We start from the raw sequence: 21,236 nt of genomic DNA, 5'->3' as shown, positions 1-21,236 counted from the left end.
GGATTTGACGCACTTGATCGAAAAGTAACATGAAGTCCCATCCATTGGACTACTAAGGTAAAATAGGGGGTTGAAATTAGTGTAGTCCACGCGGACAAAGTCAAGGGAATAAGTTAGTTTAGAACATATAACTCAAGTTTATCAATGCTCTCACTGGGGGAGCTGGAGTGGAATTATAAGCTGAAAATATATCAGTGACCGCACCGGTAGTGGTCTATTATTTAATTATACTCCTACACTCATAGTACTTACTTTCTTAGCGCCTAAGGCGCCATCTACACGGGCGAGGGAATCGCGACGAGTCCGACCTACTATCGTCGAAAGCGAGTTGTTACCGTACAAAATGACTCCTCACGCGGTTTTGACTCTATGCGTATAAATGTTATGTCAAAAGTACGGTTCAAATTTAAAATAAGAAGTAAAATGACCTTTGACACATAAAGGTAAAATGGCACGTGAGGAGTTAAATTTTACAAGTTATATCGAATTTGGTGGCACGCGGCGGAACTTATCGCCGCGATTCTCTCGTCTCCGTGGAGATGACGCCTAAAGAAAATTGTGTAGCAAAGTATTCTACTAAAAGACGAACAAGAAATAAAACGTCAGGGTTTGTAACTATAATTTAATATTTAAATAAACAAAATATAAGACAACGAGATGGTAATCTCACAATACATTGCAAATTTTTCGCGCTTTGAATTATAATTTAACTAACCTAGTTTACTAACTTTTTTTAAATAACTTTACAGTTGGAATTAACAAAATACTAGCATCGACTAAAATAAGTTAGTTGCAATAATAGTTACATATAAAGTAGGTATTCAACTTAGGCATAGTAACAGATTTCTGAATGTCAACGCACGTAACAGCTCCAAATATCTATTTCTGTAAATAAATTGAGGCATTGCGTGAGGGATAGGTACACACGAACACAATCTCCTACGTCAATCAAAACAAAGTTATAAAGTATATTTTGGGCCCATGTAGTTTATAAACCTTGTTTTTGAACACAGTCTATCCAGAAGCTCTGAATGGTGGTTTGCAGAACGAGAGATGCCGATGCCGATGAGAGGTTAAAAACGTTTAGTGACGTAAAATTAGACACTTCTTCATATAAACACTAAAACAAAAATCTTATCTGAACCTATCATAAATAAATAATTAGACCCGACGTTTATACACTTTGTGTTGAAAATACTTCTATTCTGTCTAAATTAACGACACAAAAAGTTATTAAGAGGATATGATTTGAATGTCATAGAGAATTAATTAGGACTAAGTCCTGTTTTTAGACCCAAGTGTTGATACCACTTCTGAACCAAAGTTCAATATCTGGCTAATCGTCTTATTTTTAGCAGCTTAAGCTTCTATCAAGATGCTGGGGGGCGGCTCAGGCGTCCAGACGAAAGCATTTAAGAACTTCATACCTGCATAAAAACTTTTGTTTCTTCTTGCGCACTGTAGTCTAGTCGCCAACGACTCATTTTTTCGCCGACTGAAAATACCTAGGTTGGTATATCAAGGTGAACGCCGAGTCGACAGTGCAGAATGAGACCGCTATGGCTGGTAGAACGGCGATAGATTCGAATGTGCGCCCAAGCCTTTGCGCTGAAATTCACAACCATCGATGACTACTTTTTCTTAGACAATGTTCTCTGCTTTTCCCCATGCTGCACTAGTTGTTTGTCCGTGGACAGGCCCTTCCTTGTTCTGACAGCGTCCATGTACGCCTTGGCTCTGTTCACACCGTCCCATTTCTCACCCCAGTGCAGGTATTCCTCTTCTGTTCGTGGTCTCCAAAATGGGTCGATGTCGATTACCTGTAAAAGTTTACCCTTTTTTTTAGATTATCCTTTAAAAGAAAATAATTACCTACTTTAGTTATGTTTTAGATAGATACGATACGTACCTACCTAATATAAAGTTATCTATATACTTAAGGTTAGGTAATATAAAGTTGTCGTTCCCAGCTTACTTTTTAAAGTAACGCGCATACCTATTCGTAGTTTTTTTCTCATTTACCTAAGTATGTATATTTTGTAGGAATCACGTCAACATAATAAAACAAAACTTGCATTTTAACAATAATGTCACTCTCCAGGTGTTTAACTATACCCATGCACAAAATCACGTCGATTCGTTGCTCCGTTGCGACGTGGTTGAAGGACAAACCAACAAACAAACACTCTTTCGCATTTATATGGACAAAATATGGGTATGAAGTATGAACGTGAAGCTACTCATGTGCTGCAAGTCATTAATTGCAATCATGGTCATCAAAACACGCACAACAGACGGAAACGTTTAAGTGCGGAAACCAGCCCAGAGCGAAGAAGGTGATCAAAACTTCATTTTCGTCTGATACCCCCAACTGCGCCGTGCTAAGATCACTCACACATACTACAACTGACTTAGGCTAAGGGAATTGAGGACCTTTGAAGTGCTTCAAAACAGCATGTGCACGATTAAATATCAAAGTATTACGCACCTCCCAATGACTGAACATCATCTGTGGAGCAGCGAGGCCGGACGTGTGCGTGCGCAGCTCGAGCGCGAACTTGAAGCTCTCCGCGACGGGCATCAGCGCGCGGACGCGGAACGACGCGGAGCCGCTCTGGAGGTCGCTGCCGACCACCCGCCCGCCGCGCTTGCCCAGGGACGCATACAGTTTACCTGGAAAAAAATCAAAAGTTTTATCTTTGATGGACAAGTTTCGTTGCGAGATTTTTTTACGACTTAAGTAATAGGTATTGGTACGTTACGTATATTATGTGGATTAACTAAGTGTATATATCATCATTAGCCTAGTGGTTAAGACATATATTCGGGAGGTCGGGGTTTCGATCTCGGATACAGACCTCTATCTTTTCTCTTAAATTTTACGCAATTAAATATCCCTTGCTTCAACGGTAAAGGAAAATATCGTGAGGAAACCTGCATGCCTGAGAGTTCACCATAATGTTCTCAAAAGTGTGTGAAGTCTGTCAATCCTCACTGGGCCAGCGTAGCAGACTATGGCCTAAACCTTTTTCATGATGAGAGGAGACCCGCCCTTAGTAGTGAACCGGTGATGGGTTGATCATGATGAAATCATAATTGCCCTGTGAACGTGATCATGTTTGGTAATGGGTCCGTCCGAATAATAAGTGAGATTATATAAAGGTACAAGCGAAGCGAGCGCAATACTTTTTAAAACTGCTCAGTGGTAGCGCGCATTTTACAGATTACGGTTTGGGACTACCACGTGTAAACGAGCTCATCATTCAGCTCTTGATGACTGGTGTCTGATGTTCCTTGAGACGTCGTTAGTTAACATATAATTACAAACGTTCATAAACATGAAAAAGGGCAGCTTATAAACAATAGGAAACTTATTTTGTGCAATATTCTGGAATGGAATGGAAATTAAACATTGAAATGACCTATGTGCACGGAATATGATCCTATGAATGATCTAGCATAGATAATTTGTAAGGTCATCGAATAAATGATGACCTAATGTAGTACTTAATTGATTATACCTGGTTGAAGTGACTTCATTTTAATCACTGACATTAGTGATTCCATGATGTAGATAGAACTAGGTAGGTATAGTACGCGACAGTTCGAGATGGCTGATCTATCAACGCACAGCTAAAACTATTGGATGGCTGAAATTTGGCATGCGGATAGCTTAGCTATTAAGACGTAGACATCCACTAAGAAAGGATTTTTGAAAATTCGACTCCTTAGGGGGTAAAATAGGGGTCTGAAATTTGTGCGGTGTACGCAGACGCAGTTGCGAGAATAAGCTAGCTTTATTAATATAGAGAGAGAGCCAGCGCATGCCAGACTTCCTTATTTTATAAAAGATAAAGGTGTTTGGATGTTTGTTTGGATCATAGTGGTTTTGGGAGATAGCAGGTAATAAAGGTGTAAAAAATCTTACGTCAAAGTACCTATAAAGTCTAATTTTTTCATATTTTCTTCAGAATATTATTAGAAATCATGTCATGCATTGCCAGACACTTATGGGTGCCTGGCGGGGGTTCAGACGATTTTCAGTTCAGACACGTCCTCCGAGTGTTGGGGAAAATACGCAGATAAACTTTCAGCTTTTATAAAATGAGGAAGGTCGCGCTGGTTCTTATGCCAGAAGATTACTTATTTCACTAATTCGTTGCAAAAGTCATCAAATTGACTCAACAGAAGGTAATAGGTAAAATAGTAGGTACATATCCATAGCAACGAGTCATGAGGCGTGTTGTACGAAAGCCTATTTCCGGCCTTATTCTAAACGCATATTATTTAGTCGGAATTCGCGCCAAAGTTCATTGGCTGAAACTGTACGCCGCACGGGTATCGAATATCGCATCACGATAACTTTACAAGGAAACACGAAAAAAACAAAAGTCCATGAAAAAAGTTCGCCTCGTGATGCGATAACTTGACAAAATATTTAGTGAGCAGCCGCGTAGAAAAATTCCTTGGCTTTTTAAAGAGATTCGTCGTGGCCATTTTAAGATGAAAGGGGGTCTTCCGGTCACGGGCGTGCATCCGGTCGAACTCGTCACGTCCGCCGAGATGCTTCGAGGCTCGGAAGAAGATTGTTTGACAAACAAATCAAAGGATTTTTAGTTAGATTTGTGCTGATAAGACATGCAAGGGGCACATCAGTAGTTAAAATTAATAAGGAGATAAAATTAATAAACAACGTAACGTTGCATTCTGCATCAGTAAGGTGGCTGAATGTAAAATGACGAAAAAATAAAAAGATATCTGTTATGCAATTTCGTGCAAATTGCGTGGCATCAAATTAGGCAGTACCTCCAGTAGTAGATAACCTCTCGGGGATCAAATCCAAGCACTGTACCCGTAGTATAAGATTTTACGTTTCACCAAACGTTGCTAGAATTCTACTACGGGTACTGGATGCCATTTAAATGGTTTCTAGTAGTTTTTCCGCTACTATGATACGAATTAACTGTTTGATTTACATTTTTATATTAGTTTCTCTTTCTATAGATGTTAGAGAGTAGGCAAAGCATTGGCATTGGGATGGTGCCAAAACAAATTACGTCTTAGTAAATAATAAATAATAGTCCAAAATTCGTAAAATCCACGTGCAATGTGCATGTGAGTTTTAAGTTTGCTATTTTAAGTTATTGATTTAAATTAAAAAGTGCGGCGAAAAGAAGACGAAGTTATGAGGTCACATATATGTATTTCATAGAAGCGTTTTGAGGTTTGCTAAAAAGTTGCTGATTTGACTAGTGTAGGTACCAACCCCATTATCGATTTCATTTAAAAGATCGAGAGATTAAAATATTTATCAAAACAACCGGTTGTATATATAGGAACAGGCCATTAGGTGTACAATTACAATCACCGTTCGTAGTTTAGGCACGCGTGCTTGTGGCGACTATAAAAACAAATGATTTCGGCTGGTGGCAATTTGTGAAGAACGTACCTATATAATCTTAAAAAGAAGAGAATACACTGATACAGCTTTCTAGTTACACGTATAAAAATTGTTACACGATTTTGTTTAGTTGATAAATGTAGGTACCTCTACCTACCTATATAATGGAGCATTTTACGTATAACTTCCTATAAAACAGCTTCAATTTGAAATACATATTACGATCTATCTGACTTTTCAGTTTTCTTTGTCTCTTGATAAACCTTAATGACTTGACAAAAAAAGCCGGTCATGGCGGCATGGCTTTGTCGGAAGGGGTGGTAACTAGCCACGGCCAAAGCTTCCCGTTAGACCAGACCAGAAATTTAGAAATTATAAAATTCCAAACCCCTGCCAGGAATCGAACCCGGGACCTCCCACTAATGAGCTCTCAGCGCTTCGACTTTTGAGACTGAGACGGATGCGTCCGGAACAGCAAGCCTCCGTTATCAGCAGACAAGGACATATAGGTCACCCGGAACGCCTCGACGCCCTGCTCAGACATGGCTGTAATTAGTTATCTAACCAATTAGCAAACACACTGTATACTGGAAACGAATGACCACCAAAGAAATTGTTGAGTACCTAAATATAAAATAATATGTCACTTCAATATTCCCTATCTTTATCTTATACCTACTAGACTTTGTCCGTTACTTTCCGTGATATAGGTAATTTATAGTTTATATAGCACTCGGGGATAATGTAGCCATCTATGAGTAAATGAATTTTCAGGATCGAATCATTAGTTTCGCAGATTACTCTGTATTTACAAACTCATAATAAACTAACAAATTTTACATATTTAAAATTTATTTATTTAGGGGTAATATTAAGGGATAGTAAGAGGTATTACCAGAACGCTGGAAAAAACGAAGACAGGTGATAGTACTGATGATAACTGATATGATACCACAAAAGAAAAACGCGAAAAAATATACCTATAAAAATCCTATAATTTTGTAAAAGTTTACGATATTATATTGCAAATAAAACATCTGACTGACGCTAGAGGTCAACGCATGTTGCGTTAGTCGGAGTCAATACCGCGTCGTAGGCGGGGCATTGCCCGAGTTTTGCACGCTATACATTGCGGGTTTGAAGAATACTAAATCACTAAAACTACATATTGAGGCAAACGGTCATTGGTATTGGATTGTGTTTAGGTACCTAGTATAACAATAACGCTAAGTTTTTGCTAAAGTTCTGGTTACATCCTGTATATTTATTAGATTAGTACAGATTTTGGGTCACAAAAACACTAACAGTAAAAGTTATTAATCGATTAATAGGTATGCCCGCGACTTCGTCCACGTGGACAACACCAAACTCACGTTTTACCACTTTAGGGATTGAATTTTCAAAAATCCTTTCAAAGCCGATGTCTACCTTATAATAGCTATCTGCACGCCAAATTTCAGCCCGATCCATCCAGTAGTTTGAGCTGTGCGTTGGTAGATCAGTCAGTCAGTCAGATTTTTCTTCTCATCACTGCACTGGTACAATAATGGAGCAAATAGGTAGGTAGTCATTTCCTTAGCACTTTTTGGGATAACGTGGTCTGAGAGAATGTTAGATAACGAAGAATCGAACCTGGAACCTGTGCTTGCTAGAATGTTTGACTCGTGTACAGGTACCTATCTAATCGATATAATAGTAGTGTAGGTAACTAGTTGATAAAAATTCTAGGTCTCACTTTTTCCATGGTAACCTACAATCTACATGTTATACAATACCAATTGTACATAGATTGCAATTTCGTTGATAGTGATATCAGCGAAATGTAACCCTTTTCCGGTGGGTACACCAATACCTACCTAGTTTATTTTCACTTACGCAATTCCTGCACGCGCGATTTCATCGTGCCAGGATATTAGTAATTTAATATAACACAGATTTACTATCACGGCAAATTAAACTGTTATGGCACAGGTTTAGAATTTACATACCTCTAGTTGTTAGGAACCTATCCAGTAGCTAACAGATACTTTAACTTTATACATATCCATTATAAGATCGGAAAAAAATACGTAATACCGCAAAATAAAATAGCTATAAAAACAAATATTTTATCCCACGTCAAAGAAACATGACGGTCTACAGTCCACTATTTATGCGACCTTCGGCTACTGGAATCGATTTACTGTGACGAGGATCAAATAATGTACGTACGTACCGCAAACATCCGTCGGCTGAGAAAAACATCTTATAATAAGCTTAGGAGCTCCGGCTAGTCGTAACGGACCGGCGGCGAATCAATGCGACGAACGCGGAAGTATAACACAATTTAATGAAAATGCCGTACGATCGATATTTTCTATCGATGCGTTACAGTTTCTGAGGTACCGAGGTGGAAATGAGGCTAAAGCTCACTGTTTTTAGGAGAAAAGTATTATTTGCCTAGAAAAGGTGCTTCTTAACGATAAAGCCGTCAAATGTCCAATTTTTTTCCGCTGTTATGTTGTTTGTCGTGGACTGTGGTGTACAATGATACCTAGGCAATGTATATTTTCATATTACGCCATAGCATGAGAAAGAGCTATTACAAGCAAACCTGCGACTTCGTCCGCGTTTTAGATATTTAAAATGCCCTTTGTCACCTCGGACAAAAGTACTTAGTCTAAATCACTTCTAGCATAGTTTTCTATCTATAGTCCGCGATAGGTTGAGATGGCAATCGGGGTATTAGGCGGGGGGATGCCCCGCACACCCGCACGTCACCTGCGCACGCCCGCACCGGGCGCGGGGGGGGGGGCTTCCCGATTGCCATCTCGACTTGTCGCGTACTATAACTGCCTGTTAAGTTTCCTTATAAATGGGTACAGCCTTTCGAAGATAACGCTGGATAAATAAACAGACCAATTTTTTTTTTATAAAAATGGGTGTTTGAGCTGTGCTGAATATTTTAATAAACTTTGTATATGTGACTACAATTCTAGTTTGTTACGCTTAACTCTGCCTTAAATTTCATTTTATGCAAGCATGCTTGGTGAACCGCTCACGAGGTCTTTGTCAAGCAGTGAACGCAAAGACCTCGATTTTGGTTGATTCTTTTTGTTGAATGTATGGTCCCGAGAAACAAGGCAATTTATCTATATTATATTAGGCATACAATTAGGTAAGTAACAACAATAAAATAATAGAGATCAAATCAATTGCCGCGTATCAATTCAAGGTTAAATATAGATTCTAGCAGCTAACCTAGAAAACAGCAAAAACTAGTACCAAAGCGACGATGCGGCGACAATTCCAGAAATATTTTCAGCTGAATGGGCCGAGATGAGGTGTTATTATCGAATCTTGTCGAGATCGGATTTCGTTTTTATGTTATTCGTTATCGTGACGGGAAACGATCGACGGGAAGGGAGAAAAACGTAATGGCCGCTTTTTGCCGTCGCTTCGCCGGTGACAAATTGCGTGCAATCCAAGTTTCCGATTTGACGGAATCAACCTGTTGACTTGACGCTGAGGTTTTCACATGGTTTTACAGTATTTTACCGATCACCATAACACCTAGTGTCAAGAACCAAACAAAGAGATAACGACTTTCAATTTAACAGTAGGTAGCCTAGCTACCTAACTGTGACATGTTAAAAAGAGTTCTTTTTATTCCAAAGTTTTGGTTTTTTACACATTCGAAGTAGTTAGTATAGTAAGTATAGGTTCACCATGCACATTCCCTAACTTGTGAGTCTTGCCCTTGCTTCCCTATCTAAGCGGTGCATTCTTAATCCCCTGGCCCTTGTAAGGACCTTTTTTTTAAATGTATAGACTAGCGCTTGGCTGCAATCAGACCTGGTGGCAAGTGATGATGCAGCCTAAGATGGAGCACGCTTGCCTAGAAGATGCCTATTCACTCTTGACTTGAAGGTACCCATATATGGGTATTGGACCTGTATTGACCTAGGCATAGTATTAGACAATAATATCTACTTATTGCTCTTTTGAAAAGGCGCCGCCTGCTTATCTTAGCGACCTTAAGTAGTAAACTTAAGTACCTAGGTACTTAAGTCCTACTAAAGGCATTTCTCAAATTCAAATCAATTTCATGCACTCTATTTATTTCACGTTATTTATAGGTCATTCATTGAATTTATTTTTAGAAAGGAGATAATCATCTGGATCCACGAGGCTTGCAGTGGAATCTGTTTATGATTGGCGGTGATTACTGTTGGATAGTCTATTTCGGGTAGTCAATGCCGTCCCGCCTTGGAGGCTTTGGAGGTCGCACGTGGGTGACGGAGATCCTTGCACGTGGATCATACGACCACTGTGTCATGTGACTTCTGAAATTTAGGGGTTCGTTTATTTATGTTTTATTTTATAAATAGTTTGAGTTATATCGATTGAAATCGCATTTGGTAGGTTTAGTACGTGATAGGTTGAACTGCTAATCGGGGAGGGAACGCCCGCACAGCCCCCGCACTAATCCGGTGCAGGCGAGCGCGGGTGACCTGCGGGTGTTCGGGGCGTCTCCCCGCCTCATACCGCGATTGCCATCTCAGCCTGTCACGAACTATAGATACTTATAAGATACCTATTGACAATCACCAGGGGTGCTATCACTATAGGTATGAGTAGGTAGTGACCTCAAAAAGTGCAGAACAGAATAGTTTTGAAAATAGAATATAGAGGATCTTTTGAAAAGAGGGAATTCTTTAATTTTCAGGGGTAAAAAGCATCTTTTGTACGTCTCCACGACGTTTTTTTTATTCTGATACAATCTGCCCAAGTAACTGCAATCTCTCAAATTACTTAAATAATATTAGGTAACAGAAACTAAAACTTGGCTTATAATAATAATCGATAAAAAATAAATCGTATTTTTTTATAGCTACTTGTAAATTACCAACATTACCCTTACCCTTTACCCTTGTTGGTTTGTCCTTCAATCACCTCGCAACGGATTGACGTGATTTTGCATGGGTATAGTCAAAGACCTGGAGAGTGACATAGGCTTTTTTATCCCGGAAAACCAAGGAGTCCCCACGGGATTGTTAAAAACCTAAATCTAAGTGGACGAAGTCGCGGGCATCAGCTAGTATTCAAATAAAGTTCGTATGTTAAGTGATCACTTCACCCTAAGTTCATAAATTTTGAGGACGTCCATAAGGATTGTGAACGTGGGAAACGACATGAATGGTTGAAAATTGACTGAATTTCAAGTGTGGCGCCGCGGACTTACGACTAGCTCGCTAGAAACAAGTATAGTACGCACCAGGTCAAGATGTCAATTGGGGTGGTGACGCCCCACACACCCACACAGCTCCCGCGCTTACCCGGTGCGGGATAGCGCGGGTGACGTGCGGGTGTGCGGGGCGTCCCTCTGCCTCATGCCCCGATTGCCATCTCGACTTGTCGCGTACTATAGGTAAGTCTCTACGTACATTAGAGATGTCTTGAAGTAAAAATAAGTGTATAGCTGTATGTGTATTGTTAACAACTCTCGTAAATATTTAACATTAAGATAAATTTTAATTTCTATGGTTAATGGTATAATCTCACTTTTATGGGGGGTATCCTAGCATCAAGATAAGCCATTTTGCCAAAAACCTTTTTGTATATACATATACTTGGCTCTACAATGATTTACATAACAATAATTATGATTAAATTATTAATTTTAACTGGTAAATAAAGTCAAGGTTATACATCATACATGTTAATTTTATTATAACAGGAAGCTTGCTTCTCGAAAAAATTACTATTCGATTTATTAAGAATAAGAAATCTACCATATATACCAGCCAATCCACCCCGGCTTCGCTCTAAAAATCATTTCTTGATGGGGAGTAGTTTTTAAACCAGTGCAGTGGTTCTGGACTGTATTTCAATGTCGGTCAGTCAGTTTCTCTTTTAACATCAATACCTATATTATAAATGCTAAAGTGTGTTTGTTTGTTAGTTTGTCTTTCAATCACGTCGCCACGGAGCAACAGATCGCCCCCCCCCGCCCCTCCACCCTTCAGCATACCCCTTTCAGGTTACCCCACTACCATCTTAGACTGCATCATCACTTACCACCAGGTGACATTGCAGTCAAGGGCAAACTTGTGTCTGTATTGTCTAGTGTCTACGTAGTTACACGTGGCATCCTTACACGCTCCAATCGGTAAAGGATCTTATTGCTTTGTAGGTATACCTATCTCTGGCTTCCGCATTACGTCGTTACATTTTACGTGGCATGAGGCATTTACTTTCATTGAATAGTTATGATCCTTTTGATATAATAGATAAATAATTTTCCTAATGACAAAATTGCATGGAAGCAATTGGATTTGCATTTTTATTTTATTTTTATTTTATTTATTAAATTAACTAACGGCTACTTACACTAATAAATTTAAAAAAAAACTTAATTCTGAAAGTATTACATTTATTCAGCTGCCTACAAGATGTTTTGTTACATTGATATAGTTACAATATAATTGATTTGAATTTCTTACCCTTACTTACAAAACAACAGCTTACTTATCTAAATATATAAAAGGAAAAGGTGACTGACTGACTGACTGACTGACTGATCTATCAACGCACAGCTCATACTACTGGACGGATCGGGTTGAAATTTGGCATGCTATTATGACATAGGCATCCGCTAAGAAAGGACTTTTCAAAAGTCAACCCCTAAAGGGATAAAATAGGGGTTTGAAATTTGTGTAGTCCACGCGGACGAAGTCGCGGGCATAAGCTAGTTTAAGTATATAAGTCCTCTAAAGAAGCCCATATGTTGCCTATGAATTCCAGTGATAGAAGTAGACTTATCATAGAAGCCAGCTTACATTTTGAATTCAGACATGGGCGCGTTTGTTTAACAATTGTAAGTTTACGTAATTAAATATTACGATTACCTACATCATTATCTTACAAATTATCTAGTATCTACTCAATAAAAAATATGAATAAGCTCGAAGAAAGAATACTGCGCTTCAAATAAATACCTACAGGCTTTGAGGGATTTCTACACTTTGTTGAAGTGATTTACCTACATACAGTAACATACAAAATAAGAGTCAGTATTTGGGACTGCTTTACTAAACAATTTTTTACGTCTAAATAAAGATTGCCAAAGGATGTCATGAATATAATTAAAGGTATAAAAGTCGTGTTTATGTTTAAATCATTAGTTAGGCCTTTTTTAAATGCCGAGAGTTAATATTTTAAATGTAAATTAGCTCATAACTATTATAATAAAAAGTTATGTTCTATTGTAATTAATTACAATGGAATGGAAGGGCGCTTGTCCACTGAATATTTTGTAAGGTTTGTGTAGACGTTAACACTACTCTTTGTTCCTGTTGTATCCCACACTTTGTTTCTCAGAAAATAAGTTTGACGACCTCCCTGGCGCAGTGGCAAGCGCTGTGGTTTTATTAATGGGAGGCTCCGAGTTCGATTCCCGGCAGGGGTTTGGAATTTTATAATTTCTAAATTTCTGGTCTGGTCTGGTGGGAGGCTTCGGCCGTGGCTACCACCCTGCCGGCAAAGCCGTGCCGCCAAGCAATTTAGCATTCCGGTACGATGCCGTGTAGAACCCAAAGAGGTGTGGTTTTAATAAAAAACTGCCATACCCCTGCCAGGTTAGTCCGCTTCCATCTTAGACTGCATCATCCAGTTACCACCAGGTGAGATTGCAGCCAAGGGCTAACTTGTATCTGAATTATATTAAATAAAACCGGCCAAGTGCGAGTCAGGCTCGCGCAATGAGAGTTCCGTACTAGTCGTATTTTTTTGACATTTTGCACGATAATTCAAAAACTATGATGCATAAAAGTAAATAAAAATCTGTTTTAGAATGTACAGGTGAAGACCTTTCATATGATACCCCACTTGATATAGTCACTCACTTCGAAAGTTGAAAATACTAATTATTAGTTCATGACCACAATTTAATTTTTTTTGTGTGATCTAACCCTAAATTCACGGTTTTCAGATTTTTCCCCAAATGTCAGCTATAAGATCTACCTACCTGCCAAATTTCATGATTCTAGGTCAACGGGAAGTACCCTGTAGGTTTCTTGACAGACAGACGGACAGACAGACAGACAGACAACAAAGTGATCCTATAAGGGTTCCGTTTTTCCTTTTGAGGTACGGAACCCTAAAAAGTAACGTCTGGTGGCAGCGGGATCTCCGGTGAGATCTTGCTCTATAAAGTAAATGACATAGGTGCCAAATCTTACTTTCGTATCATAAGTTGTATTCTATCCAGATTCAAAGATTCTTTGACACTAAACAAGTAGGTATGCATAAATATAGTCAGCCCGACTTGTCCGTTAGTAGGTATGTTTAAAAGCCCTAACTCAAAAAATGCTAAGCAAATTTCATTCAGTTTTTACTTATTTTCATTTCATTCATTTTCACTACTAAACAGTGACCAATAGTTACGCCTGCATGCCGGAGCGACAAAGCTAGTGCTATCTACTTATAGCAGCTAGTATTTAGGGATGTGTATTAATTTATTATTAGCTGACGATCTTTAGCGACGAGAAGTTATAAGTTAGTTATAGGCACCTATATAAGTTATAGGCACATAATATAATGAGATGTGATGATGTGGCCCAAGATGGAACGCGTTTGTCTAGAAGAAAGCGTAGATGAGGAAGACGGAGGTCTGTGTGCGGTGCGCTTTCGAGAAGGCATGTCCAGCAGTGTGGACGTGTGTAGGCTTATGATTGATAGATTGCTTGTAATAATTTATTGTTTTAAATACGTCAGTTTTGAATGATCGACACAAAAGTAAAAAGAGCCATTGGCAAACCGCATAGACGTCGCTAGATCATTAGTTAGGAGCTTGTCAGTCGCGTGCGCTTGCATGGTGATATAATTTTAGTTGAAGTTTTAACGAGCTATTTAAGAGAAGTTTAGTTACCAACTAGGTACAAATGGGCCTAGTTTTCGTCATTAGCAAACATAGTAGGTACCATCGCGTGTCGGCCAGGCGTTGTACATCAAGGTGACGTAATGAGAAAGTTCACGATTAGCCATAAAATATGACTTAATGTTTAAGCCTTTATTTATAGCATTAGCTAAACGATTAATGTGGCAATGGAGTTCTATTCGAATTGTAAAGTTGATTTACCGATTTCAGCTAAATATACTGGATATGCGTGCTAGTGACGTCATCGTCAACCATCATTTATTTGGCAAAATTCTGTGGTTGCTGAAACTTTTTTGTGTGACGTGCGGCCCACTTCCTATCAGCAATTAATCCTAGCTGATTCGCTCTGATTTCATACAAGTGGCTAACTTATTTATTATGAGACTAGCTGCTCCGGCGAACTTCGTACCGCCTAACAGTCGATTCTTTTTCAGGTTTTTTTTTAAATTTTTCTTTCCGTAAGAACCATCCTCGTACTTCAAGGAATATCATGAAAAAAGAATTAGCGAAATCGGTTCAGCTGTTCTCGAGATTCGCGATCAGCAACACATTCAGCGATTCATTTTTATATATACTTACTTAGATGTTGTATACCTACGAGTACGTCACAAGTCACATATAGCTAGCTATATCTGTCTTCCTCGTACGAGATCTACCATAAGTTACTGAACTTCTTTAAAGTTATGAGTGATTACAAACACGAATCGCGCTGTAACTTTAAATACCATATAGATATTATGTAGATCCATAATTAATTATATATACACCATCGTCATTGGATCTACAAAGGGCTCGAAAATAGATACTATGAGTTTAACATCACTGACACTAAATAAAAAAAATAAAGAATTCCGGCAATTGAACTGGTTTGAGAAAAAAACGGATAAAAAAAAGAAAATATTAACTCTAAATCGATAAAATTTTATGGGCATAAAATTAATGGAGGAAGACGACTCCTAATCTATCGATTATCACTTTGGACCAAACAAAAATAATAAAGTAAAAACTTTTATTATCTGCTAAGCGCGTTAAGAGTGCTCTCCAATCTCCATGCTCGCTTCAAGTCAGGCGTGAGAGCATGCTAATTGCTATGCTAAACTAAAAACATTTGAAACTATTTAAGTTAAGTTTGCTACAAAGCTACTAGTTTTACAATTTCATAGTTTCTTACAAGGTTTACCTATTTACGTACCAAGGAGTTGCCTTTAGGCTTAAATTAGAGATGTTTCAAGGAAAGCATCAAGAGAACTTTCAAAATAAATGGTTATGCTTATGCTTATGCTCGCGACTTCGTCTGCGTGGACTATACAAACTCATATAGATAGCTATCTGCATGCCAAATTTCAGTCCGATCCGTCCAGTAGTTTGAGCTCTGTAAGTCAGTCAGTCAGTCGTTCACCTTTTCCTTTTATATATTTAGATTTTATTAAATTTATTGTTTTAGGGCATGGATATAATGAAGAGATAAATCAATATCTGGCTTAGTTTTAGATCTATTAAGTACTGCAAATAATAGAAAGAGGTGTATTATGTTATTTTGGAGAAGCGCGTAATAAGGGCAACCTTAACTACGCCGAACCTATCTCCGAAACCTCACTCACCGGATATCTCACTTCCAAGTAAAGAACAAAACAATCTTAATACGATGGAATAAGGGCATTCACAAAGGCGTTCAAGTGCGCGTGCCGATGGTTTAGCTCATGGCTTCTCAAAGTGTTGAAATCTATAGTATAGTAGAATGTAAGTAATTAGTATTCAAGTTGATCCACCCGCGTCGTTTCAACAAATAGACGTCCACACTCCACAGCTGGCCATAGCTCTCTTGCAAGGAGTGTCATCTTGTGCTGCTTGTGTCCAGCGGCGCACAGCGCGATTCACTTGAAATCATCTTTCCACCTAGTTGGGAGTCTCCCAGCGCTGAGCTTTCCTTTGCAGGAAAGACCCCATACATGAGTGCACAAGAAAGCCATTAGATAGAAATATAGCACTGCACTGACGACCATGACCGCTTTGCCAAGACGTACCAAATGAGAAGAAGAAAATGCCAGACTATTTTCGAACTTGTCCGAATCTGCCATTCTGATTACAATCTGATATCTATGCGGTTAATACTTACCTAAGCAATCACAATAACATTACGAAACACTCATGAAGGATGAATCACGAAGGAAAAAGCACTTTTAGATGAAATAAAGAAATCAAATTCTCACATCCCCTCTTACATTAGATCCGGTAAGTACTCATTTGATAATAATTATTAACATCCATAGGTATGATAGACACTACGTGTCAGTGGCGACACTACAACCAAACCATACTAATATTATAAATGCGAAAGTATCTGTCTGTCTGCTAACTTTTCACAGCCCATCCGTTCAACCGATTTTGACGAAATTTAGTACACGGATAGCTTGCACCCGGGGAAGGACATAGGCTAATTTTTATCACGGAAAATCAAAGATTTGAAACGACATTTTGAAAAACCTAAATCCACGCGGGTAAAGCCACTGGCATTATCTAGTAATTAATAAAAATAATAAATCAATAATAAGTAGATCTTTCTTTCACTTTGAGAAACTTTGGGTTAGACTATTTCTCACCTGATGGGGTGTAAAAAAACGCTGACCACTTGAGTTTCAAGTACCCCATTGTTTAACCCACGGTCGGGACAATGCTCTCAATTTTGTGAGCTCTTCCTTTATCTACCCTTGTTCGATCCATCGCTTCATTGAGGATTTCTTTTAAAGTGACATCGTATGCATAAACATGGAGGGCAGTTAAGAACTTTTTATAGAACCTTCCTTAGTTTAGTTTTATTGCAAGATGTTCAGTGATAAAAATAAATGTTTCGGGTTCCAATATCCAGCAATTAACAATCCAGAAAATCATCTCTTCTTTAATGCTCTGGCAGGAAGCTGGCAGGCGTCAAAATGTTAGTACATTTGTCGCAAGTTAGATCTAAGGTAGCCTTATTTTCCATGATTTGAATTTCACGTCACCATAGCCTAATTAGCCAGCTTAAGTAGCAGCGGACAGGTCACGTCTGCCGCACAACCGATGGCCGTTGGGCAGACGTGTTCTGGAGTGGAGACTGCGTATCGGCAAGCGCAATGTGGGACAACCTTAAGAAGGAAGCGGGAAGTGGCTGGATGAGGAAGGCAGAGGATCGTGTGTGGTGGCGCGCTCTTGGGAAGGCCTATGTCCAGCAGTGGGTCTCGTGATGTACAGTTAGGAAGACCCATCAATGCATTTACTTATGTGTCAACTTTTATAAAGTATTAGGTACACAAGCCATGTTAGAATGTCGATAGGCGTTGATATAGGTATAGGGTAAATACGTACCTATAGATAAGTAGTAGGTTATACCTTTGAATCGCGGTTGATATTCAATTACAATGCAAAACCTGTAAGCAAGCTATTTATAAGTTAAAGAAATACAATCATGCATTTATAAAAAAATACTCATTAGGTATTTGAATAAAATAAATAATCATTATGTTAATCGCATAACCAATAGATGTACTTAGGTACATCGAATTGTACAGGTACCTGCCTACATTAAGAAAATAATTACTTACTATTATACATATTATAAGGTTTATCAAATAAGTAGTATTTAGATTGTACATCATACCTACTATGATGTACAATCTAAATATATATGAAAGGAAAAGGCGACGGACAGATCTATCAACGCACAGCTCAAACTACGGAATCGATGGGGCTGGAATTTGACATGCAGACAGCTATTGTGTCAGATATCCGCTAAAAAGGATTTTTGAAAATGCAAGGGGGTAGGTAATATAGCGGTTAGAAATTTGCGCAGTCCACGCGGACGCGATTCGCGGGCATAAGCTAGTCTGACCATAATACAGTCATTTTCTGCCAATATGCCGTTTCTGCACTAGGTGTAATCTATGACAACTGCCTGCCACGCCATAGATAAAATACATGAATCGCAATGGACAATTTTGTCAAAGCTAAAAATCCCGAACGAAATGAGAGCCTTCGCGTTCTTGTAGAAAAAAAAAAACATGTAACCACGTGCCACGGCACATACATTCCTATACATACAAGTATAACCGACACGTATACCTGTAGGTACATATAGTACTATGGCGACTGTCCACTCATTCATAAGAAGCGGTTCATTCATGCGAGCGCGCGGACAGTGAATGGGAGCGAGCGAGAGAGAAGATACCATAAGGTCGCGTTACAAGTCAACAATTTTATTTCCAATTCCCACAAACCGAAGCTATCGATTTTAGAACAAAACCACAATATCTGATTCTGCTGAGCAAATTGACCAAGTGGTCAATTTAAATAGTATCCGAAAGTATACTTGAATTAGCTGACCCGCCCCGGTTTCATACAGGCGAATTTTCCAAAAATTCTTTCTTTATCCCCATAAAGATTAGGGTCTAGAAGAGATCTACGTTATAATAATTACTAAGTATTATAAGTACAATAAACCTATCAAGTTTCACTCAACGGTTTAAGCTACTAGTACTAGTTTTTCCTTTTAAAAATTAAAAAAGGAGATTCCATTTGGATCCTCCTTTCTTAATATTTAAATTTTTCAAGTTTTTATGTTTATAATTTATGTATTGTTTTATATTATCTTTCGCTCAAAGTATTGTACCATAAATGGGCCGGGTGGAGGCCTCAAATATTCACAGACACCACAAGCACTTGATGGTGCTTCAGGCGGGTCGATCTGCTATATTGGAACTTAAAGCCAGTTCCATTGAACGTTGGACGACTCTAGACTTGTTCCACGAAGCGTTTGGAAACAATAATTGTTGGTTGTTTTGTTTGTAAAACTTACGTTATGGTGAAGAGGGATTATTGTAGTTCATTGTTTTTGAAGTGGGACTGCAATAACGAAGGCTTTTTTCTGGTTTGATTATGTTGCATAATATGTGTAAAGGATCGGAATAAGCTTTGAGTTACAAAGTCAACTATTCTTTAAGTCAGAACAAGTGCGTTTACAAAATCCACAAGACCGATGGAGAAGATAAATTTTATCAAAATAAGTCCACTACAACTCCAGCTACGTCCACGGCAAAAGCTCGCTAGCACAAGTAATTTTTAACAGATAACGTGGTTGAAAATTTATATTTTTTATTAAAAAATAATGTTATAAAAACAGTACAGTAAGTTTAAAGTTAGAATCAATATAAACGTATCTTTATACCCAAGCAACAAGATTGTGTAAAAAAACATCGTCGGTAGGAAGTCAACCCGAGCGCGACCCAATATTCTTGATACTTGTAAGGTTCCAACACCATTCATTAAATCTCATTGAAGATTACTGAAATATTTTATTTACGAATGTATATCGATTTAAGATATCACTAGATATTCTATTACTTGTTAATTAGGAAAAGGGTATTTCGGATTTAGAAGAACGCTGCAGGCATCGATATAAATGATTATTATGGTCAAGCGAACAAAATTTTTCACGGTTTGGAAACCAAATAAATTATCTATACGAACGACCCGTTTCAAATCCAGACGTCACTGAGGTTGCATTGGTGCATAAACACCAAAGAGTCGGTGCCATTTTGTTTGTTCAATAACCCTGTCGATACGAAGTAATTTATAAGTCAATGGCTGCAGGCATATTATACGCACAACACTGAAAATATGCACAAAATTTACAAGAGTAATGAAAAAATTAACCTTATGTATTAGGTATAAGAGTCTACAATAATAGGAAATTATAATAAATATCTTAGGTGTGTATTACCTTAATTACTCAGGACTGTACCTGTGCTAAAGCCAATAATTAATATTAATGTATTAAGTGAAAGTTTGTTTGTTATTACGTATAGAAAGTTTAGTAGCTTTAAAATTGCCTTTTTACAACTTACAATGTCATTTAGCTAGCCCAGTCTGTAGAAGTTTTAAATACAACTTTTTTGCCGGTTTTTGATATTTGGTAGTTACATAATTATATAATACTAGCTGATCCCCGCGGCTTCGCCCGCGTAGATTTAGGTTTTTAAAGATCCCGTATAGCCTATGTCACTCAGGAATAATGTAGCTTTCTACTGGCGAAAGAATTTTTAAAATCGGTTCAGTAGTTCTAAAGATTACCCCCTACAAACAAACTTAACGACATTACCTCTTTATATAATACTAGCTGATCCCCGCGGCTTCGCCCGCGTAGATTTAGGTTTTTAAAGATCCCGTATAGCCTATGTCACTCAGGAATAATGTAGCTTTCTACTGGTGAAAGAATTTTTAAAATCGGTTCAGTAGTTCTAAAGATTACCCCCTACAAACAAACTTAACGACATTACCTCTTTATATAATACAACGGGCCGTGCAGCAGAAATCGTAATATTTTAATTTCGCCATAACTTCAAAACCAAACGTCCAATTTTAATCATTCAAAGACCAAATATTATCTCCATAAACTGTTCTTAGTGATGAAATCATTTATTTTGATAAGGATTAATAGCATGAGTAAAATAAACGCGTTTAAATGTAGTCCAAAAAAAATTCAAGATTTTTAAATAAAAAATGGTTGCTGTGCCTCACTCGACATAGATGGGTATAGTGTGTCGCGGACTTTTTTGGAGATATTTATAAGATCTACAATTAATTAGAACATTTTATGGTTCTATCTTTTATAGTTTAGGCAGCGTACGCAAAATAAGTAACTTTTCTGGTTGATTTTTTACACCTTGTGTCCGAAAAACCCAAATATCTTACGGAACCCTATTTTTTCCAAAATAAAATATAGCCTATGTTACTCGTGGATAATGAAGCTTTCGAATGGTGAAAGAATTTTTAAAATCGGTCCAGTAGTTTTTGAGCCTATTCAGTACAAACAAACAAACAAAGTTTTCCTCTTTATAATATTAGTGTAGACAACGGGCCGTGCAGCAGAAATCGTAATATTTT

General features: G+C 38.1%; 1 protein-coding gene across 1 annotated transcript in view; it reads right to left on the bottom strand.

Moving 5' to 3' along the window:
• Positions 1 to 605: 605 nt before the first annotated feature.
• Positions 606 to 21,236, bottom strand: part of LOC117989940 (elongation factor-like GTPase 1) — a 149,973-nt gene continuing 129,342 nt past the window's right edge. The window contains exons 10-11 of the mRNA XM_034977338.2: positions 2,489 to 2,673; positions 606 to 1,820 (exon numbers count right to left, since the gene is read on the bottom strand). Coding sequence (XP_034833229.1) covers positions 1,632 to 1,820; positions 2,489 to 2,673 — 374 coding nt within the window. The 3' untranslated portion in view covers positions 606 to 1,631. The remainder of the gene's footprint in view (positions 1,821 to 2,488; positions 2,674 to 21,236) is intronic.

Source organism: Maniola hyperantus, chromosome 17, assembly GCF_902806685.2.
Source record: "Maniola hyperantus chromosome 17, iAphHyp1.2, whole genome shotgun sequence".
Lineage (NCBI taxonomy): Eukaryota > Metazoa > Arthropoda > Insecta > Lepidoptera > Nymphalidae > Maniola > Maniola hyperantus.
The sequence above is the reverse complement of the archived record's forward strand: the minus strand, read 5'-3'. Positions and strand labels throughout refer to the sequence as shown.